The sequence below is a fragment of the Miniopterus schreibersii genome (assembly GCF_964146895.1).
Source record: "Miniopterus schreibersii genome assembly, chromosome: 11".
NCBI classification, from domain to species: Eukaryota; Metazoa; Chordata; class Mammalia; order Chiroptera; family Miniopteridae; genus Miniopterus; species Miniopterus schreibersii.
Window position 1 is genome coordinate 69,116,307 of NC_138111.1, and position 23,025 is coordinate 69,139,331.

A 23,025-nucleotide genomic window follows, 5' to 3' on the forward strand; every position below is an offset into this window, starting at 1 on the left:
TCTTTGGTGTATGTTGGAAATTTTTCTAATTAAAAAGTAGGGGGTCAGCATACTCAGGTGAACTGTTTCCTGGGAGGAGGAATGCAGTGTAGGAAGTAGAGCCGCCATAAGGACAAACCACCAGAAATGTTCTCAGAAAATGGGGCCACATATCCATAGACTCGCCTGAGAGTAGGAGGCTTGATATCGGGGCAGGAAGAGGGTTCTTCATAAACTAACCAGGAAGTTTTTGGATCCCTACCAAAAGATACCAAGTTTCACTGACAGTCACTGCCAATTAGAGGACTGTCCAGGGGAGTTTGATGAGGACGAGTAAGGCTGTGGGGCCGGGCGGGGTGTCGTGGGGACCCCTCCTGAGGCAGGCGTCCTCCCTGTGTTGCAGTTGGGGCAGTTCCTGTTCTCTCCAAAGAGGCCACGTCGGGGACGAAGGGCCACCGCTTCAGCCAGGCAAAGACCCCGCACAACCCCTTGGACTCCAGTGCCCCCCTGATAAAGAAGGGGAAGCAGAGGGAGGTCCCCAAGGCCAAGAAGCCGACCTCCTTGAAGAAGGTACGTGGTGCTGTGTTTGAAAGCAGCACTGGAGAGCCCGCGGTGTTCCCAGCTCAGCTCTGAGGCTTCAGGCTTCCATGCTCCAGCCAGAGGATGTATCTGTGGTTCTGAGAGATGAGAGTGATGTCAGGCATGCCAGGTGGGGTGGCCTCACCTGCTAAAAAGGGAAGCCAGGGTTTTTTGTTTTTAATTTTCACCTGAGGACATGCTCAGGGTGAGAGAGGGGAAGGGGGCGGGGAGAGAGACATCGATGTGAGAGAGAAACAACGATCTGTTGCCATATGTGCCCCGACCAGGGGTCGAACCCGTAACCTTTTGGTGAGTAGGACGATGCTCAGCCGACTGAGCCACTCTGGCCGGGCGCTGGGAAGCCGTTTTAAAAATGCTTTGCAGTGACATGGACTTTGCAGAAAATGAGAAGTGGGAGCTGTGCTCTCCTTATTCACTTGGTGCCCTCACCCCCTCGAGGGGCCTCTGCTGTGCAGATCGGGGAATATTGGCACCTCCTGGCCGGCACTCAGGGCTGTTGCACAGGTTTCTTCGTTTAGCTCTCAGCAGCCTGTGCTGTGTAGTCAGCCTTGTCCTGCTCAGGCGCCTGTGTAGGGAGGGACGTGCCGCTCTGGGCCAGCCCCCAGCGGGGGGTGGTCGGGTGCAGTGTAGGGCACGGTGCACACACTGTGGTCAGCCAACCTCGGTGGTTTATTTTGCAGAAGAGCTTCTTTGTAAGCACATGTATTTAGGTGCTCTAATCATTTATTCAATTTTAAAGATTATTTTGAAAGAACGGGAGGAGAGAAAGCAGCAGCGTCTCCAAGAAAACGCCACGAGCCCAGCTTTTGCCAGTGACGATGTGCAGGATGTAGGGAGTGGTGCTGACCGCCTGACTCTGGAGCAGGGTGAGCCCTTACGTACCCAGTTCTGTTGGTGGCATCTTAAGGAAGTCTTCAGTTGGGGCAACCATGTGCAGCAACCCCCCAGGTTCTGCCCACCTCTGCCCCTTTGTGGTGAAAGCACATCAGTGCTGGACCCCGAGATGCAGAAGTTCTCAGATTCCCTACTTGACAGGAAGAGGCTGACCCCCATGGACAGTGGGCTTGTGGTGCCCCTAGTTCTGGGAGTCTGTGAGGGACAGCGATTGAGGCCCGAGTTTGATCTGTGTGGCATTGGATGGTCCTCACGATCTGAAGTGGCTTTGAGAATTAGCCCCACTAACTGCAAAGCTCTTTTCCCATGAGTGTGCGAGACACGGTGCCATGAAAGGAATGGATGTGTTTAGTAAGCTTTTTACTGAACAATAAGCTCAGAAAAGGGTGCACCGTAAGCAGACAGCTTGAGAACTTCACACACGGGCACAGCACCAGCTCCAGGGACAAAGCCGCCTCATGCTCCCACATCCCGGCCTGAGGCCTGGCCTCAGCTACAGCCCACTGATGAGCACTTGCCTTCCTTCGCAGGGAATCTTACCTTGGGGTCCCTCTGGCCAGCAGAGTGTCTGTGGCTCAGGGGCAGTTCTGACTGTCACTGTGGCAGTGTGGTGAGTGTGTGCAGAGGGCACGAGCACCCCTTCCTGCTGGCATTTCCCCAGGCAGATGGCAGGCTCGGGTCCACTGCCCTCCAACCTTGGAGGCTCTGCCCCACAGGCTTCCAGGTGTTACCAGTTCTGTCCACAGTGGGGAGAGGCCACTGGCAGGATGGTGCATTGGTTGTGTCTGCCATCCTGGCTGGTGTGTTCCTCCCTGGTGAGCTGGAACCTCACATGCACTCTGGAAATGTCTAGAAGGGACATTTGGGGACCGTAGCAGTTGTGGAATCCCGTCTCCCATGTTTAAGCACCCCTCAAGGCCCTCTGTCTAGATACTTGAGTTCAGCTCTGATTTAAGGATTATTTAATAAAGGAATACTCTCAAGCATATAAGTGCAAAAAATTCAGATCTAAAAACCTTTTAAAACTACCTAATAGGAACTTCAGGTTAAATTTCAAAATTAAAATATAAATTTGGCCACTGAACTACGCACTTAAAAATGGTTAAAACTGGTAAGTTATATAAATACTTGGCCACAATAAAAATAACTAAATTGGGATCAGGAAGGCACCTCCAGGCAGAACAGAAAGTTGCCGGGTTCTTTTGTCTTTCCCAAGCCAGTCCCATGGCTCTGCTGCCAGCTGGTGCTCAGCAGCCCTGTTGGCTTGCGGCAGGTGTGGTTGCCTCTGGCTGCCCTGGTGACACTGCCCTGCGAGTCGTGTGGGCATCCCCTGCCCCAGCCCCACAGATGCTGAGCCATGACTTGTTTTTCTGTGAAGCTCCAGGGGGAGCCTCAGCGTCAGTGTGCTCCATCCCTGCGGGAGACAGCGAGTCAGAAGAACAGCCAGGAGCTGAGATCCATAAGGAGGCGGCGACCTGCTCCCTGGCCCCTGAAGGTGCCAGCTGCCCCAAGATCCACAGCAGGAGATTCAGGGAGTGAGTGACCCCGTGGGGGATGGGGTGGGCTGTGCTTGTTCTGGCCTTGGGCATGGAGTTCTCCCACCCTGACATGCTCTCAAACTAGAAAGCCAAGAGCTGGGCCGAGTGTTTTTATTCTTCTGGTAGAGGTGGCCAGGAACCGAGTCATACCCTACGTCAGGGCTGCTGCATATGCTGCTACAAGGGCTCTCGTCCCGCCAACGTGATGCAGAGGTGCCCAGGTTTTCAGCTGGGAATGGCTAATGAGCGACAGTAGATGACATTTAGACTCCCTTTGGTTTGGTTTCTCTGCATAATTTCTTAAGGAGCTCTGCCCCCCCACCCCAGTTTTCTTCAGAGCAGACTGCAGATGTTTTCAGTAGAGGCGCACAGGGAATGGCCAGATACAGGGACACTTGGCAGAAGCTATGGTGGAGTGCAGAGGTTCTGTCCCTTGGTGGCGGATGATTCGATCCTTCGCTTTCGTTAAATCCAGTCAGGCAGGAGCTCCACTTCTGATGAGTATTGCATATCAGTGTGACTTCTGAGGGGCTGTGCCACCCACATCCTCCTGGGGTGTGATGGGCAGCGCTGCATGTCGCAGCTGGTAGGAAGCTGGTGGCATCTGATGTTTTTCAGTTACTGCAGCCAGGTGCTCAGTAAAGAGGTTGATGCCTGTGTCACGGATCTGCTGAAAGAGCTGGTCCGTTTCCAAGACCGTATGTACCAGAAGGATCCTGTCAAGGCCAAGACCAAACGCCGGCTTGTGCTGGGGCTGAGGGAGGTACTGAAGCACCTGAAGCTCCGGAAGCTTAAGTGCGTCATCATCTCTCCCAACTGTGAGAAGATCCAGTCTAAAGGTAGGGTGCCTCGGCATCCCCAGCGCCTGGCCCACGACGCCCCAGTCAGTGGCTGAGCATGGGCAGAGTGATTGGTTTCCTTTTCTTTTAATTGAGTAATTTGTTTCCGGGGTTTATTTGCCCACCTCGTTCCTTACTCCGAGGCAGCCAGGCTTATGTCTTCATGGCGTGGTCTTGGCCAGCCCCGCAGGCCTCTGGTGGCAAGAGAGGACACGTCTCCACCATGTAGTACGCTGGGCGGCGTTGGTTTGCTCTGGAGCTAGGGTCACCGCTCCCAGGTTTGTATGTGTTGTCACTAGTCCGAGGGTGTGTGAACCCCATGCGCCTTGTTCTGTAGCTTCAGTCTTAGCACCCTTCCATCACACTGGTTCACACAGGCTGCTGCTCCTGAAGGCCGTGCTGTCCCACGTGTAGGGCGTGCTGGTTTGTTGTGTGAACGTCTCTGTAGGTCCCACGTGGAGAATGGGAGGGCATGTGCATGTGTAATTCTTACACCTCCAGGGACCCCATGGCCCCCACAGGCCCGGTGCTTCTCCCTGCGCTCTGACGTGGGTGGGAAGTTGAGCATCTTCTCACTTGGTTCAGAGCTTGGTATTTTCTGTGAACTATTGGTTCACATTCTTTGCTGATTTATCTTTTGGATGTTGGTCTTTTTTGTATCAACATTACTTTTTTTGTATAATAATAAAGTGAGCCCTTCAATTAAGACTGGTCAGTGTTTTCTGGTTTGTCAGTGGCCTGTTTTCACCTTTCTTTGACCATGCAGGGAGTGGGTGTGTATATAGGTAGCTTTTATTCCTACGTTTTTATCACACCTAGATTTTATGTCAGTCCTCGACCTTTGCCTCCAAGGTGATGACAGTTTTTAATTGTTCTTCCTGTTCTCCATGTTTTCATGTGTGTCTCTGTAGCATGTATCTCAGTCTAGATGGACCTTTCCAAAGGCTGACCAGTTGTCCCTTCTCCCCGGCTTTGAAATGCTCTTCCCCATGTGTTCAAGCTCCACATACTCGGCTCATTTCTGGACCCTCTCTTATCCCTCTGTGTCCCCTTATTTATGTTCTTACAGCTTTACAGCATGTTTTTAATGCTGATGATGCTAGCCTGTAGTTTCCTTTTTTGAAATGCTATTTTCACTCGTGTATTTGTTTCATATTTTTTATTTTTTTAAAAATGCCATTTGTAGTAAGTCACAGTGTTTCAAAGTTTTAGGCTAATGTAAAATCGACATGTTATAAATTTGGATCATCTTGTCCGAGAGCAGGATGTCTTTTATTTGTTTAAATTTTCTATAGTGTTTTTATTTTAACCCTCACCCGAGGATATTTCCTCATTGCTTTCCAGAGAGTGGGGGAGGGGTGAGGAGAGACATCGATCGGTTGCCTCCTGCATGCGCCCTGACCTGGGCCGGGGATCAAGCCTGCAACCATGGTATGTGCCCTTGGCCAGAACTGAACCCGGGACCCTTCAGTCCATGGGCCAACGCTCTGGCCACTGAGCCAAACCAGCTAGGGCTCCACAGTGTTTCAATAGCATGTGGAAGTCGCTCTGTTTCCTGATAAATGGACTCTTGCCCGTTGCGATGTTTGGCTGCTGTTACCACTGTAGTTCTTTCTCCGTCATGCAGCTCAGCCGGCTCCAGCGGCGTGCAGACCAGTGGTTTCTGTGTCGTTTCTGCACAGACACTGTGTGTAATGCTCTTTCCTGTTTGTGGTAATTGTTCGGTGCTGCTGGATTTCTGGCTTGTCAGGCATATCCCTGCAGACACAGCTCTTCGCCCTCCTGAAGCTCATGCTGCCTCTCACCGCTCTCCCTGTGCACCAGCTTTAGCCGGTGCGTTCCCGGGAGGCAGGCAGAAGTGGAGGGTGGTGAGCCCAAATGTGGTCATGGCAGAAGGGCTGGTGATGCAGGATAGGTGCCTAGTGACCTCTCTGTTTCGATTCCCATCTGTGAGCAGGGCATAGCCTCCCTCTTTGGTGTTTTTGTGAGGCTTTGGGAGCTCCACGTGGGAGGCAGTTAAAGCAGTGGCCGGCGTTGGTGAGTGTTTAATGTTCGCTAGACTTTGTTAGGGGTGACGCAGCTCTTGGCTCAGTGTACACACATTTCATGCACAAAGTAGTAGTCCTTGGAGGGTGATTTCTTCCATGTGGCTGTACTGACAGGTCAAGAAGGGAGCTGGGCAGTGTTGCTGTCTATAGCCAAAAGTCCTCACAACCTGTGTCTCCACATGCCCCATGTGACGTACCTCCTGTCCTCTCCCATGTCCTCGGACAGGTGGGTTGGATGACACCCTGCACACCATCATAGATTACGCCTGTGAACAGAACATCCCCTTCGTGTTCGCTCTCAACCGCAAAGCTCTGGGGCGCAGCCTGAACAAGGCCGTGCCTGTCAGTGTGGTCGGCATCTTCAGCTACGACGGGGCCCAGGTAAAGCGGGGAGCAGGCTCCAACCTGTCAGCGCTGCTCCTGGGAGGGAGGCCTCAGTGACCTTTGTTTCCTTCATAGTACGAAGGAAGTGTGTTTCAGCATTTAGCTCTGGGTTTGCTGCTGCCACACAGGTACCCCAGGCCCCCCATTCTTCTCTTGGGGTGGCACCCTAGGCTGGTGGCACCCTTCTCTTGGAGGGCAGCATTGTGGTTTGCAGGAGACCCGTCTCTTCTGTAGTCAGGGGGCATCACCTGTGCCCTCACTCTGTCCAAGGACCAGTTCCACAGGATGGTTGAGCTGACAGTGGCGGCGCGGGAGGCGTACAAGACCATGCTAGAGAATGTGCATCAGGAACCGGCGGTAGAGCCTGGGCCCTGGACCCCTGCTGGCCAACCTGCGCTGGGCCCCAGCTGCTCTGCAGAAGATGGCCCCCCGGCTTCTCCCAAGACAGAAGAGCCACACTACAGTGAGTGCTGGAGAGGGTCTGAGTCTGGGCAGGGTGTCCTTGATCTTCAAGGACTTGGATTAAAAAGTCCGAGTGCCTGGGGCAGCAGTGCAGCCACTGTGGCAGCACTGGCTGGGGAAGGCCCGGCTAGTCCTGGCCATTGTCTGGGAGGTGTTCTCAGACCCGGGGATTTGCAAGGACTTGTCAGTGAGTGTCTCAAACAGACCCCTGGTCAGATGGACCCCGGACAGAGGGTGGCTGCCAGGACAGCTGTGTCCTTGGCAGAAGGTTGTCAAGGTCAGCGAGCGCCCGAGGTGTCATTGGTGCTGCTCACAAACGGGTTGGGGTAGGGGGGTTGGTGCACTGGAGATGGTGGGGTTGAGCCTGTGACAGCCTGTCCAGGGGACTGTGTGCTGAGCAGTGTGCACTTCCCAGTAGATCCTGTCCTGTCTTCCCCTGCCTGTTCAGCAGCTGTGCTGCTCTCTCGTTCCAGTTGAAATCTGGAGAAAACACCTGGAAGCCTACAGTCAGTGTGCCGTGGAGCTGGAAGGATCACTGGAGGCTTCAACCTCTCAGATGATGCGCTTGAATTTATAAGGAGGCTTCTTCTGTGTTTGTGTATTTGGGGTAAAGAGGGGCGGTTGGAACTACTTCGTGGCCCACCCTTCTTAGTTCTTCAACCCGATGCATTTGTAATGCATTTGTTGGCAGCATGGAGGGGCACAGGAAGCAGCCCTGTGGCATCCAGAGCTGCAGATCCCATGGTGGGTATTGGGGCTTGCTGATAGAGACCTTTCTAGAAGCCTCTGAGCACACTGTGAATCTGGAAGACACTGGAAAACATCCTCAAGGCCCCTGCTGCTGGAACCGTCCTTCCATTGCAGAAAGCTGACCAGGTTAGTCAGTCTGTGAACACAGGAGCAATATGGGTGCTGTCCTCTGCATCGTGGTAACTCGGCCCAGTCCTGGGGACCCAGCCTCAGAGCAGGAGGGGAGGGATGGCTTTCTTGGGACATGGCCTTTCAGCAGGAAGACCTGCTGAAAGGGGAGACCCACAGGATTTGCTAAAGTGAGCCTTAAGAAAAACTGGTTTTCTAACCTGTGACCTTTGACATGAATTATTTTAGTCTTTACCCTTTGGGAAAACAATGTATATTAAAATTCCTAAATTTCAAACTTACAAATCCTTTTGTAAGTCAATATATTCTGAATATGGTTTATGTCTCATAGGCCAAGAGGGAAAATGTTTACTCTATTTTCTTGTAAGAAAGATTATTTATTTTGAATAAACTGATTATTTAATGTCCCTGGAGACTGATTATCTGGTCATTTAGTTTATCCTTGGTCTCTTCCTTACTAGGTCTTCCTTTGTCTTGACCTGTGCCTTTCAGCCTTTGAATTTCAAGAACGTAGGGACTGAGCAGGGAGAGGTGTTATGTCCATACCTCCTGGGGCTGGAAGTAGCCGCTGCTGAGGTCCCAGACCCTCAGAGACCTGCCGTCACCAAACCCTGCCTCAGTCCCCTGCTTGCATGCTTGTCACAGAGGAGATGGTAGGATTGGAGTTTCACTGGTCTGTGCTTGTCAGGCAGACAAAGTTTGCTGTTGGCTTTGAAATACCGTTAGTTGAATTCAGTCTTGCCAAGTACTGTATCTCAGAGGTAAGTGGCCTGTGATGCGCAAACAGAAGTGGAGTAACGAGTCAGAAATGGTACACTGTGTGGACAGAGCTGACAGTTTGACCAGAGGTTCTGTGTATAAAGCACCTGCCTCTCCAAACACACCCCGAGCTGTTTAAATGGGGACATAGCACCTTGTTAACCAGCTACTACCTCCCAAGCCCTGAGTCCTGTTCACAAGTTTCTCTCTCTGAGCTGCCAGGAAGAGCAGCATCAGGAAGGTCTTTCCTGCCCTCCCCATGTCAACAGGTAGCAAGTCAACTGTACTAGGCTTGAAAACAGGAGATTATTTGATAATAGAGTTTCCAAAATTAATTTGGGAGAAAATGAAATAGCCTTTCAGCTGCAGTAAGCAGCCTAGAATTCTAAAACTGATAAATCAGAAATTCATTAAACAGATCTCTGGTCAAGATGGCATGTAGTTAAACTCTGAGATTGCCTCCTCCGTGATCAAAATTACAACTAAATGATGAACTATCATCACTGACAGCCACCTGAAGTCTATCCTTGTAACTGAGGCTACAAAGAAGAAGCCCCGTCAAGACAGGCCATAGGTGTGGAGATATGGATTGGGGAGGTGATTAGGAAATAGGAGGGATGTATCTACTGCAGAGGTATCCCTGAGGAGCAAGGGGTCCCACCCCCAGCCCAGAGCACTAGAGCCAGGAAGAGAAGTCCCCATAATTTCTGGCTGTGAAAACCAGCAGGGATTCTGTCCCCAAAAAAAGCTGCTAATGCATGAGGTGCTGCTCTTAAAGTGCCCATGCACAGATACACTTGCTCACAACTCACTCCCTCTAAGCGCCGGCGCAGGGCAGCATCTTGAGAAGTGCCAGGGACACAAGAGGAACTAAAGAGACATACTTCAAGGGCAGTGGTTGGGAGATAGGGATTGGGCACCTCTCTCCGAGGATAGAAATATTGGCAGGTACCATTGTTTCTTTGTTGAGCTTTCCCACCCAGCTGGCCTGGTGCAGGCAGACACCGAATCTGTGCTGTCCACTAGCCTGGCTAACACTATTCACCCCTCACTGGTGATTCCCTGAGACCTTGTTCTACCCAACCTGCTTGCCTGGACCAAACCTCTTCCAGTGGCTACTCCACAAAAGCTCACCCCAGCTTATGCTGTGGACTTGCCCCAAAATCTGCAAACCTTACGGAGTGCTCTAGCCTTGTGCTGCAGATTTTCTCAAATGTCAACAAATCCCACACAAGTGGCAGCTGCTCTACCTAGACTTGTACTAGACTCTCTCAAAGTTCCACAAATCCTATACACACAGTGGCCAGCCTCAACGTGCACTGTAGCTCCTGACAAGTGGCCCCAAGCCCAGCACAAGTGTTGACTCAGCTTGCACTGTAACTCCCAGCAGTTGGCCCCAAGCCTGGCATAAGTGGTGGCCAATCTTAGCCAGGAACGTATCTCCAACTAAGCAGCCAAAAGCTGGCTCAAGTGGCGGCAGACTTCATCTCACATCACAGTGCCCATCAGAGTCCCAAGCCCGGTACAAGTGGCACCTGGTTGGTTCTCAGCGTAGCCACTCTCAAGCACCTCCAAGCGCAAATCAAGTGGAAGTCAAACACAGATCACTCTGTTGCTTACACCAAGCAACCCCAAGTCTGACATAAGCAGTGGCCAACTTTGCTCCCAAGAGGCTCCAGACTATACCAGAGCCCTATTCAACCAGTTCCACAACTGACACACCTGAAAGGCTGCCTTGGCTGGCATCAGAAGCCCCAGTAAAATGACTCCTACTCCATGGGGACAGCCCCTGCATAACAGTTGGTCTACTGTAGTCATAGCCAGCCTCACAGCCAGTCAGCCTGAGGGCCAACCACACCCAGTGATATGCTAGCAGCAGTCAAGGTTCATCTACAACAGGAGACCCAACAAAACCTACACAGGGGACACCCCTGGAGCATCCAGCTCAGGTGACCAGGGAGTCTGCCATTGAGCCTTACAGGACACCTACATAAGGCCACTCTGTCAAGACTGAGAGATGTAGCCCTAGCTGGTTTTGCTCAGTGGCTAGAGTGTCAGTCCATGGACTGAAGGGCCCTGGGTTCAATTCCAGCCAAGGGCACGTACCACCACGGTTGCAGGCTCAATCCCTGGCCCCAGTCAGGGTGCATGCAGGAGGCAACCAATTAATGTGTCTCTCTCACATCAATGTTTCTCTCCCACTCTCTGTAAAGCAATGGGAAAAAATACCATTGGGTGAGGGTTAAAAAAAGATATACTTTATGAGGCAGAGGATGGAATCAGTGGTCTGGAAGACAAGGTAGCAGAAAACACCCAATTGGACAGCAAAAGAAAATTTTTTTTTAATGAGGCTAGTTTAAGGGAACTCTGGGACATCAGGACTATCACCTTACATAATAGGGGTTCCAGAAGGAGAAAAGGGAAAGGGACTGAAAACATTTTTGAAGAAATAATCACTGAAAACTTACTTCACTTGCTGAAGAAAACATACAAGTGCAGGAAGTGCAGAGAGTCCCAAACAAGATAAAGGCAAAGAGGCCCACAGTAAGATACATCATGATTAAAATGCCAAAAGTTACGGTATCTTAAAAGCAGCGAGAGAGAAAAGCAGCTAGTTCCGTTCACGGGGGCTCCCATTAGACTATCAGCTGATTTTCCAATAGGGAAATTGAAGGCCAGAAGGGAATGGCATGAAATATTCAAAGTGATGAAAGGGAAAACTTATGACCAAGATTGCTCTACCCAGTAAGGCTATGATTTAGAATCAAACAAGGGGTCAAGAGTTTCCCAGGCAAGAAATGAGTTTATCACCACTAAACTAGTATTACAAGACATGTTAAAGGGACTTTAAGTAGAAAAGTAAAGATTAAAAATATGAATAAGAAAATATAGGAAAGAAAAAATTTTCACCAACAAAGGCAAACGGTAAATGCAGTAGTACAAAGGTTAAAGACAAACATAGGAAGATCATGTGTATTTACAATATATTAAGGTATACATACAAAAGAGGTTTAAAAACGTGACAAAAACATAGTGTGGGTTGGTGAGTAAAAACATTTCAGAATGTGTTCAATCTTAAGAGAAAATCAACTTAGAGTGCTATAAATATAGTTTGGTATATATGCAGTACATGGTAACCACAAACCAAAAATCTCTAAGAGACAAGAGATAAAAAGAAAGGAATCCAAACATAGCACTATAGAAAGTCATCAACATACAAGAGAAAAGAGCAAGAGAATATAAAAGGAACAGAAGAAATACAAAAAATCAGAAAACAGTTATGAAATGGCAATAACTACATACCTATCAATAATTACTTTAAATGGATTAGATACTCCAATCAAAAGACATGGAGTGGCTGGATGGATAAAAAACAAGACAAAAACCAATACACATGCTGCCTAGAAGGGACCTACTCCAGATAGAAAGACATACAAACTGAAAATAAAGAATGAAGAGATAGTTCATGCAAATGGAAACAAGGTGGAATACCAATACTTATGTCAGACAAAAGAGACTTTAAAACAAAGGCTACAGTCATCAAAACAGCATCATACTGGCATAAAAACAGACAAATAGGTTATTGGAATAGAATAAGAATCCCAGAAATAAATTCACACTTACATGGTCAATCTATGACAGAGGAGGCAAGAATATAAAATGGAGTAAAGACAGTCTCTTCAAAAACAGTGCTGGGGAAACTGGACAGATAAATGTGAAAAATGAAATTAGACCACTTTCTTACACTATATACAAAAATAAACTGAATGAATTAGAGACTTAAATATAAGAACTGAAAATATGAAACTCCTAGAAGAAAACATAGGCAATAAACTCTGACATTTGTCTTAACAATACTTTTTTGGGGTATTTCTCCTAGGGAAAAGACAAGAGCAAGCATAAACAAATGAGACTACATCAAACAAAAGCTTTTGCACAGCAAAGGAAGCCATCAATAAAACAAAAAGGCAGCCTATTGAACGGGAAAAGTGATATATCTGATAAAGGATTAATATCCAAAATATATAAAGAACTCATACAGCTCAACATCATAAAAATAATCTGATTTATAAATGGGCAGAGGTGGGTGGAGGGGGGGCAAGTGGGGAGGGAATGGGGTACATCTGCAATACCCTCAACAATAAAAATTTAAAAATATATATTAAAAACAAAAATTAAATAAAAATGGGCAGAGGACCTGAATAGGTATTTGGCCGAAGAGAGCATATAGATGGCCAACAGACACATGAAATGATGCTCAACATCACTAATCATCAGGGAAATGCAAATCAAAACCCAGTGAGCTATCACCTCACACCTGTCAGAATGGCCTATTAATAAACCAACAAATAGCAAGTGTTGGGGAGGATGTTGAGAAAAGGAACCTCTTAGGATTTGTGGGATTGTAAATTGGTGCTGTAACGGAGAATGGATATTATACTTACATAAAGCTATCCATATTAATCTTAGTAGATGTTAAACCCGGTTTGTTACTCTAACCTGGTTTTTCTCTCAAAACTAGAGCTTGCATGTTTAAAGTTTTGCTTTTAGTATACTTTACATACAATTCAGGAGTTTCAGTTTCTGTGTGACCCTAAGGAGCAGTCTGACCTTCAAGGCCATGGCGAGGCTGACCGCCCAGATATAAAAATTCAACCAGATGGCCAACTCAAGGACACTGACCAGGAGAATCCATATCAGACTAGCAAGGACTCTGCCTGCATGTCCATAGCCCCTCTGCCTGATCACTTTGTTCTGCTTTCCCTCTCCATCCTTATCCAAACTTCTGCCTGTGCTGAGATCTTAAGATGGGTTTTTGAGGACTGGGAAAAGTCCCCCATCTTCTTGAGATGTGGGCACTGAAACAAACCTCTTTCCTTTTCTTCATCATCTGTCTCACAAGTTTGGCTTGCTTTGTGGCAGGCAGCCGAACCTGGGTTCATTCAGTTACAGTGCAGCCACTATGAAAAACAGTATGGAGTGTCCTCAAAAAATTAAAAATAGAACTACCTTATGACCCAACAATTCTACTTCTGGGTATTCAAAGAAAAAACTAATTAGAAAAGATATATGCATCTCTATGTTCATTTCAGCATTATTTACAATAGCCAAGATGTGGAAGCAACCTAAGTATCTATTGATAGATGAGTGGATAAAAAAGATGTGGTACTGTATACAATGGAATATTACTCAGCCATAAAAATGTAATCAGTGATCTTCCTTGATCTCAGGCTCTCACTGCTGGATTACCCGGCTCGCTCTCCACCTGTGAAGCTTATGCCAGCTACACCTCCTTCCCTTCGCCTCCAGTCGCATTGTTGTGACTCCACCACCATGTTCGAAGTGTGCCTGGTCCAGGACTCCATCTTGAAAAAGGTGCTGGAGGTGTATAAGGACGTCATCAGTGAGGCCTGCTGGGACATGAGCTCATGTGGTGTGAACCTGCAGAGCATGGACTCGTCCCACCTCTCTGTTGCAGCTCACCCTGCGCTCCGAGGGCTCCAACACCTACCACTGCGACCATCGCCTGGCTGTGGGTGTGGACCTCACCAGCATGTCCAAAATACTAAAATGTTCTGGCACTGAAAACATCATTACCCTAATGGCTGAAGACAATGCAGACACCTTGGCACTAGTATTTGAAGCTCCAAATCAAGAAAAGGATTCAAACTATGAAATGAAGTTAATGGATTTAGATGTTGAACAACTTGGAATTCCAGAACAAGAGTGTAGCTGTGTAGTAGACACCTTCTAGTGAATCTGCACGTGAAGGCTGAGATCTCAGTCATATCGGAGACGCTGGTGAAGTGCCTGTGCAAAAGACAGAGTGAAATTTTCTGCAGGTGGGAAACTTGGAAATGGAAATACTAAGTTGTCACAAACAAGTAATGTGGATAAAGAAAAGGAAGCTGTTATCATAGAGATGAATGAACCAGTTCAGCTAACTTTTGCACTGAGGTATCTGAACTTTACAAAAGCTACTCCGCTCTCTCCTACAGTAACACTCCATGTGCCTGCAGACGTGCCCCTTGTAGGGTATGAAGTTGCTGATATGGGACATTTAAAGTGCTATCTGGCTCCCAAGATCGAGGATAAACAAGGATCTTAGGCATTTTTAAAATCCGAGAAAATAAAACTAAGCTCTTTGAAAACTGCTTCTGAGATTCCAATATGCCCTAAAAGTCTCTTCTGTCACCAGATTTGTACCTCTGAGTACATATGTAAATAATGTTGTCTGTAAATAACCTATTTTTTTCCCCCATTCTCTACAATTTAAAGGATAATCTCAAGTCAAATCCAGTCTTATTAACCTAGAACTACTTCTGCCTTATCTAGAAATACTCTTTAGGATTTTTGTAACATAGGGTTTTGACTATTAATGTAGTTTCAAGAATTGTGCTTGCAATTTAAATAAAAGTTGTTTGAATTTCAAACATCACTGGACAGTGCACCATGGCTGTCATGAGTATCCCAGGGAATTCACAGCTAATGCTACCTTTTTGTGTAAATGTGTTTTATTTTTTCAGTCTAGAGCAGCCAGATATAAATACATTGGATATAGCCATAGAAAGTGCTCCAAATGCAGTAGGTGACAAGATATTTTGGGGGATTCGTTTGCCAAACTTATTTTTATATTATTCTTTTTTTATTGATTAATTGATTTTAGAGAGAGGGAGTGAGAGAGAAACATCGATTTGCTGCTCCACTTATTTATGCATCTTTAGTTGATTCTTGTATGTGCCCTGACTGGGGATTGAACCTGCAACCTTGGTGTGTTGGGATAATGCTCTAACCATCTGAGCCATCTGGCCAGGGCCATATAATTCTAACTGGAGCTCAAGAAATGAAGAGGGGAAAATAGAACAAGTTCTATATATTTCACCATTTTGTCATTTCTGTTAGCAAAAACTAACGCTTTTTCAGAAGCTTAGTGTACTCAGAGTTGTGTGGGCACTGTAAGACTAGCATTGTCATGGGGCAGTGTTTTCTTTAGCCTCAGGAACCTTTTACAAGAGTCTTAGAAGTTTTACTAGACCTGTGATAGGGCCCAGGGAGTATGTTTGTGCAAAAAAAAAATTCTCCAGAATAAATAGCCTTACTTGGGATTTATTCCCTTAAGCCTTAACGGATGAAAATGGCTTAAATCCCATGGATGCTGGATTCAACCAAGAAAGTGAAAAGTCCCAGCAGGTGTGACAAAGGCCGTCTAAAAGTTACCAGTAATTTTGCTACGAGGTCGCAAATTGGCATCCTGCATGCTGAGAGTTGCTTTATTACAGTCCTTTTTCCCGTTGTCTTTCGTGTTTGGTGGATTAAGTGACTGGCTCTGTTATTTTCCTGGACTGAGTCTAGTTACTGGACTGCAGAACTTCTGGGCGTAGAGGAGGGAGACTGGCAGCAAATTGGCCTGAGGGAACTTTTTGGGGTGATGAAAAATGTTTTATCTAGACTGGTGATGGTTCCGACACTATGCATTTGTTAAAACTCATCCAATTGTACTTTGTATGCAAATTATACCTTAATAAATCTGATATTTAAGAAAAAGAATAAAATCTTGCCATTGTCAACCACATGGATAGACCTAGAGGGTGTTGTGCTAAGTGAAATAAGTCAGAGAAAAACAAGTACCATATGATTTCATTTATATGTGGAATCTAAAGAACAAAATAAATGAACAAACCAAACAAACTCATAGATACAGAGAACAAATTGATGGTTGCCAGATGGGTTGGGGGTGGGTGGCAAAGGGGAGGGGATTAGTACAAATTGCCTGTTAGAAGAATAGTCGCACAGATGTAAAGTACAGCACAGGGAATATAGTCAATCATATTGTGATACCTGTGTGGTGCCAGGTGGGCACTACACTTATTGGGGTGATCATGTCGTAAGTTATGTAAATGTCTAATTAATCACTATGTTGTACACCTGAAATTAATATAATATTGTATGTTAACTGTAATTGAACAATAAATTTTTAAAAGTCTAAAAGACAAAATTATATTTTTAAAAATTTGTTAAAAATATCTGCTGGCAGTGCAGGTCCTCTGTTTGGAGTCCCTGGGGTCTGTGGCCGCGGTGCCCGTCAGTAAGGGCGGGGGCTGAGGCCGAGGCCGAGGGGTGGGCTTCCACCGCGCTCCCCGCCCTGAGCCCGCGCCCTGGCTGGGGTGCCTTCTCCTGGCAGAGGCCACTCCTGCACATGGCGCCCAGTGACCTTCGCTGCTGCTGGCGCTGCTGTCCACCGGGCAGGCCCCCCGGGGCCTCCGCAGCCCAGGCTGCCCTGAGCAGACGGGGAACTTCTGCCTTTATTTTTCTGAACGGTGTGGAGTCCACATTCATCCCCGACCACGTCTCCCGGCGGAACCCTCCTGTCGCAGCAACCGAAGGGCCCGAATGCTGAGCATGACCTGCTCCACTGCCCAGACGTGGGGGGGCAGCTCAGAGGGCGCAGCGCCAGCAGAGGCCCCCGGCACCCCAGCCTCCGCGCCCGAGCGGGGCCCACACCAACCCCCCGAAAGCCGATGTCTCCCACCTGCGGCGCGGCGCGTGGCCGGGCTGGGCCGGTCCTCTGGCGGGGCCCGGGGGAGGCTGAAGGACGAAGGGCCGATTGGGTGACTGTCGCCCGCAGGCCAGCGCTCCGGGAAGCCTGTCCGCAGGGGATGCTGCAGTAAGTGGCCGGACGCTGCTCTCTGGGGGAGGCGGCTGGAAGCGGCCCGGGAGGACGGTCCCAACACGCGGCGGTCCTCGGGCCGAGGAGAGCCACTCGCTCGGGGGCTCAGCTTTATTTCCAGGGGCCTGGCTTTCGGACGGGCTGGCGAGACCTTCAGAGCTTCCTTCGCAAACAGCGTGTCTGTGGCCGGGCGCCGTCCTCACACACGCGTGGGAGACTCTCGGGCTGCGGCTTTGACAGCTGGACTGGGAAGCAGGTGTGAGAGCTCGCAGGCCCCACTGCGCAGAAATGACAGGCCACCAGGAGACGCTGCAGACAAGCCGGGAGCTTCATGGAAACGGGCGACACCCCCAGCTTAGTGAGATGAGCACACGCAAATCCATGCAGCTCCCGCTGTGCGCCAGCGTCACCAAGGTCTGGGCGGTGTTTCTGTCTGGAGTCACCTCCCGGCTGCAGCCCACCTTAGGGTACTCGGCTGAACTGGAAGGCGGGACCAGCAGCAGGCTCGGCTCACAGCAGTGAAGCCCAGAGGAGGGGTCTGCTGATGCCGTTGGCAGTTGTGGGGGGGCCACTTGTATAAGGTGCAATGACTCAGGCCACAGCAAGTGGCCTGTGGAGGACGCAGCAGTGCTCCTGGGGGGAGTGCCACACGCTGCCATCTTAACCAGTTTCTCCTTGCAGCCCATTAACCGGCCTGGTTTCCTGCTTCTGCCAAACAGACCCTGTCACAGGTAAGCACCTAATTAAAACTCAAGTTCCCGCTGGTGTCGCACAGGTCCGGCCGGGGCTCTTTGCTCCCCAGTGCCCAGCCCGGGGCTGCATCTGAGCAGGCAAGGTGACAGCTCCCTGCCACAGGGCCTCTCCAGGGGGCGTGGCAGGTGGCACGGAGCGGCACTGCCTCCTGGTGGCTAAAAGGTGTCCTTGTTACAGCTTTCCTGAAAGAACAACACCTTTGAATTCCTGGCAGCACAGCCGGCCTCCCGGCCTCTCGCTCCCTTTCCCCACAGGCTGTCTCAGGCGTGCTCAGAGGCCCCAACTCCTGCTCTGTGTGCTCCCCTGGGGTCTAGGGGGGACCCTGTGGGGCAGCTTGCCTGCTGGCAACAAGGACCCGGGGCAGCCCTCCAGCCCAGGACACTGTAAGCACTGGGGATGAACTGTCACAGCTGACTGCTCCTCCACCTGATACATCTGCTCTGGCCCTGAGGTGGTGCCAGGAAGGGACAGGGCCGGATGCCTCTGCCTCGCTGGGGCCTGTCTGCCGCCTCGGTGCTCGGATGGGCATGCTGCTTGCCCACGTGCCTGCCACCTCTGGGCTCCCCCAGCCAAGTGCTGAGGCCACAGCAACTGCTCTCACCAGCACCCAGCATCCCACCTGCCTGGGGGGTGAGGATGGCCATGGGGACACATCTACCAGAAGCAGCTGGCCCTGCCTTTGCACCCACGTCCCTCCTGCCCTCCTGACTTTGGTCTCCTGTGAGGGCCTCGCCCACTGACAGAAAGGGTCCGAACATCCCACCGAGGGCACTGCCCTGGGCCACATACCCACGCCTTCCTCCAGCTCTGCATCACGCGGCCGTGTTCCCCAGCCACAGCCCTCCAGGCGGCCAGCTCTCGGGTCCACTTCTCCTGGGGGGGCACCTCTGCAAGAGAGAAGGGGCTCCGGGTCTCAACTTTGCAGGTCTTTGTAGCTCCTTGGTGCCCACCATCCACTGAGGCCACACTGTGAGCCAGCCTGTGGCAGGTGACCATGTCCCGGCTGAGGCCCCACTGCGGGACTGAGCCCAGAGGGCCTCGCCTTCCTGGCTGTGGGAGCTTCTATAGCGAGCTATCCCCCCGCCCTTCCCCAGGCACCAGCTGTGTTGGCAGTCGCTCCCCAAGGTACACTGGCCCTGTCCTCCACATGTTGCTGGCACTTTCTGCCCAGGCAGGAGGGGGCTAACCTCCCACATCTCTTGGGGAAATGCAGAGACCCTGGGCCTCGGGTGGGCAGCATTAAGGCTCAGAAATCAATTTGGCTGACCCAGGCTGGTGGCCTCCCAGGAGGTTGCAGGCACTGCACTCTGGGGACATCACGTCGCCCGTGACCGGCTCCTGGCAGCCTGCCCAGGGTTTGTCCTGGATTATGAAAACAGTTACTAGCAGGACTGTCATGACGGCACAGCCCTGGGTCCGTGTTCCCTTGCAAACACGAAAATGCACTATGTCGTTGCTGCGGACAACAGCGCATGCCACTGTTTTCAGAAATGGGATCCAAGAACCTGAGCCCTTGAGACGGAGCAGAGCTCACAGCCCGAGCAGACAGAGGCCCGGGGTCGTGGCCCCCACATGGCCCTGCAGGGGCCCTGACCCAGCACACCAGGGCAGGACCCCACGCCTGTACAGAGCACCATTTCTAACACCTTAACCTGCCTGCTCCCGCACCACCCGCACCACCCATGCCTGCAGTAGGGCTCGGGGAGCGAGAGCAGGCTGAGCTGTCTCCACTGTGGGTGCCCCGAGCTTCTCCCCGACCCCGAGTCTCCCGTCCGCAGTGACGTATCCGCAGGAGCCCGCCATCAGACCGGGGCCTGCTCCGGGCTGGCTGGGGAGCAGGTGGCCTCAGGCAGGCCCCTCCATGTTCACCAGCTGCCCACCAGGGATAACAGTTCCTATCTCGTGGGACAACCACCTGCCTCAGGTGCGGGAAAGCACAACGGGCCTCTCTCGCTGTTACCACAGAGCGATTTGCTGACGGCACCGCTCGCCCAACCCGAGACATCACAGTTTATACTTCAGTTGACACGACTGTTCCATTTTATCCTGACAGCAGCAGGCAGGACATTGGACAGAAATGAGAAGAACAGAGGTTTGGGGGGCTGGGAGGGGGCAGAGAAATATTTATAATTACTTTTTCTGTCTCCCAACCCCTGACTAAAATAACAAAAAAGAACCGTCTAAACACCTGTCTTGTCTCTATCTACATACACATCTACACTCTTGAAAACAGAGAACAGGAGAGAAACGCACACACGAGGCAGGTGCAGCACAGGGACCAGTGGAAGCCGCCTGGGCGGAGGACAGGCAGAATCACAGGCTGGCATTGGGCGCACCCTGCAGCGCCTCGAAGGAGGCCCTGGGACCTGGTGGCAGCGGTGCTAACAGCGGCTGCTTCAAAGCCCTGTAGAAGTGGAAGCATGTCCCCAGCCAGCGCCCTTTCCCACTCCACCCAGCCGGGGACGCTTCCTTTGCTCCAGAAGAACTAGTCCCTCTCAGGTTGCACAGGACAGGAGGCCTCTGAAAGCACTGCCAAGGGCGGGCCCGCACGGAAAGCAGACAGGCTCGCTGGCCTTCCCACCAAATGAGGAGGCCACGTCCTCTTGCCTGACCTCAGTCCCCGCCAACAGCTCACCTAAAATTCTGGAGGGCCCGCTGCTCCAGTGTGGTTGCAGGCAGACAAACGGGAACTCGGAGAGGTGCTGGGCGGGCCAGTTACTCTGACGTTGGTGCACACAGGAACTGCCTGGGGATCTCCTTTTTTATTTTTTTAAATTTATATTGTTGAAAGTATTACAGATTTCCCCTTTTCCTCCCTTTGACCCCCTCTACCCTGTACCCTTCCGCCCAGGCCTTCGCCACACTATTGTCTGTGTCCATGGGTTATGCATATATGCATATAAATTCTTAGGTTAATCTCTGCCCCACTCCCCCACCCCACATTCCTTTGAGATCCCTGTCTGTTTTCTGCTTCCATATCTCTGGGTCTATTTTGTTCATCAGTTTATTTTGTTCCTTAGATTCCACATATGAGTGAGATCATGTGATATTTGTCTTCCTCTGCCTGGCTTATTTCACTCAGCATAATACTCTCCAGGTCCTTCCATGCTGTCCCAAAGGATAAGAGATCCTTCTTCTTTACAGCTGCATAGTATTCCATGGTGTGAATGTCCCACAGCTTTTTATCCACTCAGCTACTGATGGGCACTTGGGCTGTTTCCAGATCTTAGCTATTGTAAATTGCACTGCTATGATGACATAGGGGTGCACATATTCTTTCTGATTCGTGTTCTGATTTTTTTAGGATATATTCCTAGAAGTGGGACCACTGGGTCAAATGACAGTTCCAGTTTTAATTTTTTGAGGAAACTCCACACTGTTTTCCATAGTGGCTGCACCAGTCTGCATTCCCACCAGAAGTATATCTGAGGAGATGCTTGATATGATTTCAATCTTCTTGAACTTGTAGAGACTTGTTTTGTGTCCTAACGTGGTCTATCTTTGAGAATGTCCCATGTGCACTTGAGAAGAATGTATATTCTGTAGCTTTGGGGTGGAATGTTCTGTAAATGTCAATTAAATCCGTCTGATCTAGTGTGACATTTAGTCACTGTTTCCTTGTTGATTTTTTGTCTGGAAGATCTATCCAGTGAAGTCAGTGGGGTGTTAGAGTCCCCCACTATGATTGTGTTGCTGTCAGTCTCTCCTTTAAAGTCCTCCCGGAGTTTTTTTTATATATTTAGGTGCCCCTATATTGGGTGCATATATGTTTACCAGGGTTATAGCCTCTTGTTGGATCGATCCCTTTAGTGTTATGTAGTGACTTTTCTTGTCTCTTGTCATGGCTTACAGAGGAAAACATTTTTTTCCACCCCTTCACTTTAAGCCTGTGTGAGTCTTTTGTTCTGAGGTGGGTCTCTTATAGACAGCATATATTTGGGTCATGTTTTCTTATCCATTCAGCTACCTTATGCCTTTTAATTGGAGCATTTCATCCATTTATATTTAAGGTTATTTTTGATAGGTGCTTATCTATTTCCATTTTAATTCTTTATGCCTATGTTTCTCTATTTCTACTTCTTATTACAGCAGTCCCTTTAACATTTCTTCTAGTGCTGGTTTGGTGGTGATAAACTCCTTTAGCCTTTTTTTAACTGGAAAGCTCTTCATTTCACCATCTATTTTGAATGATAGCCTTGCTGGGTAGAATAGTCTTGGTTTCAGATCCTTGTTTTGCATTCCCTTGAATACTTCATGCCATTCCCTTCTGGCCTGTAGAGTTTCTTTTCTTTTCTTTTTTCCAATATATCTTTATTGATTTCAGAGAGAGGAAAGGAGAGGGGGAGAGAGAGAGGTGGAAACATCAATGATGAGAGAGTCATTGATTGGCTACCTCCTGCACACCCCTGACTGGGGATCAAGACCGCCACCCAGATATGTGCCCTTACAGGGAATCGAACCCGATTGCCTGGATCCTAGGTCGATGCTCAACTGCTGAGCCACGCCCAGGTGGGATGACCTGTAGAGTTTCTGATGAGAACTCAGCTGACAGCCTCATGGAAGCTCCTTTGTAGGTAACAAGTTGCTTTTCTCTTGCTGCCTTTAAGATTCTCTTTATCTTTAATTTTTGGCATTTTAATTCAGATATGTCTGGGTGCGGGCCTCTTTGGGTTCTTGCTTGGGATTCTGTGCCTCCTGAACTTGTGTGACTTCGTTCACTAGGTTGGGGAAGTATTCTGTCCCTTGCTCACTTTCTTACCCTTCTGGTAGTCCTATAATGTGAATATTGTTAAGTTTCATGTTGTCCCACAGCTCCCTTAAACTGTCCTCCATTTTTTGTTGTTGTTTGTTTATATTCAAAAATGTCCTTACCCAAGGATATTTTTTTCCATTGCTTTTCAGAGAGAGTGGACAGGAGAGAGAGGAAGAGAGAGAAAGATCTATGTGAGACACATTGATTGGTTTCCTCCTACACAGGGATCGAGCCTGCAACCAAGGTTCGTGTCTTGGCTGGAACTGAACTGGAACCCTGCAGCCTGAAGGCCAATGCTCTAACCACTAAGCCAAACCAGCAAGGGCTCCTCCTGTTTTTTAATTGTTTTTTCTTTTTGGATCTCTGATTGATTTTTACTATCTTGTCTTCTAATTCGCTGATCTGATCCTCAGCTTCCCCTAATTTGCTGTTTATTCCTTCCAATGTATTCTTTTTTTTTTTTTAAAAA

General features: G+C 49.4%; 2 protein-coding genes and 1 pseudogene across 9 annotated transcripts in view; 2 read left to right on the plus strand and 1 right to left on the minus strand.

Moving 5' to 3' along the window:
- Positions 1-8,037, plus strand: part of SECISBP2 (SECIS binding protein 2) — a 29,514-nt gene extending 21,477 nt beyond the window's left edge. For 2 of the 5 annotated variants that reach the window (XM_081151638.1, XM_081151639.1), the window contains 7 exons: positions 383-549; positions 1,319-1,445; positions 2,852-3,008; positions 3,630-3,850; positions 6,125-6,279; positions 6,553-6,745; positions 7,218-8,035. In XM_081151638.1, the coding sequence (XP_081007764.1) occupies positions 383-549; positions 1,319-1,445; positions 2,852-3,008; positions 3,630-3,850; positions 6,125-6,279; positions 6,553-6,745; positions 7,218-7,321 (1,124 nt within the window). In that variant the 3' untranslated portion in view covers positions 7,322-8,035. Of the gene's footprint in view, positions 1-382; positions 550-1,318; positions 1,446-2,851; positions 3,009-3,629; positions 3,851-6,124; positions 6,280-6,552; positions 6,746-7,217 lie in introns of all 5 variants that reach the window. The other 3 variants (XM_081151637.1, XM_081151640.1, XM_081151641.1) reach the window with 3 other exon arrangements.
- Positions 7,537-14,583, plus strand: LOC308563969 (proliferating cell nuclear antigen pseudogene; annotated as a pseudogene). The gene is made up of 2 exons (XR_014000637.1): positions 7,537-7,620; positions 13,614-14,583. The product of XR_014000637.1 is annotated as a proliferating cell nuclear antigen pseudogene (transcript).
- Positions 14,584-16,009: 1,426 nt separating this feature from the next.
- SEMA4D (semaphorin 4D) overlaps positions 16,010-23,025 on the minus strand; it is a 100,346-nt gene continuing 93,330 nt past the window's right edge. For all 3 annotated transcript variants that reach the window (XM_081151634.1, XM_081151636.1, XM_081151635.1), the window contains 2 exons: positions 18,593-18,690; positions 16,010-17,985 (listed from right to left, as the gene is read on the minus strand). In XM_081151634.1, coding sequence (XP_081007760.1) covers positions 17,959-17,985; positions 18,593-18,690 — 125 coding nt within the window. In that variant the 3' untranslated portion in view covers positions 16,010-17,958. The remainder of the gene's footprint in view (positions 17,986-18,592; positions 18,691-23,025) is intronic.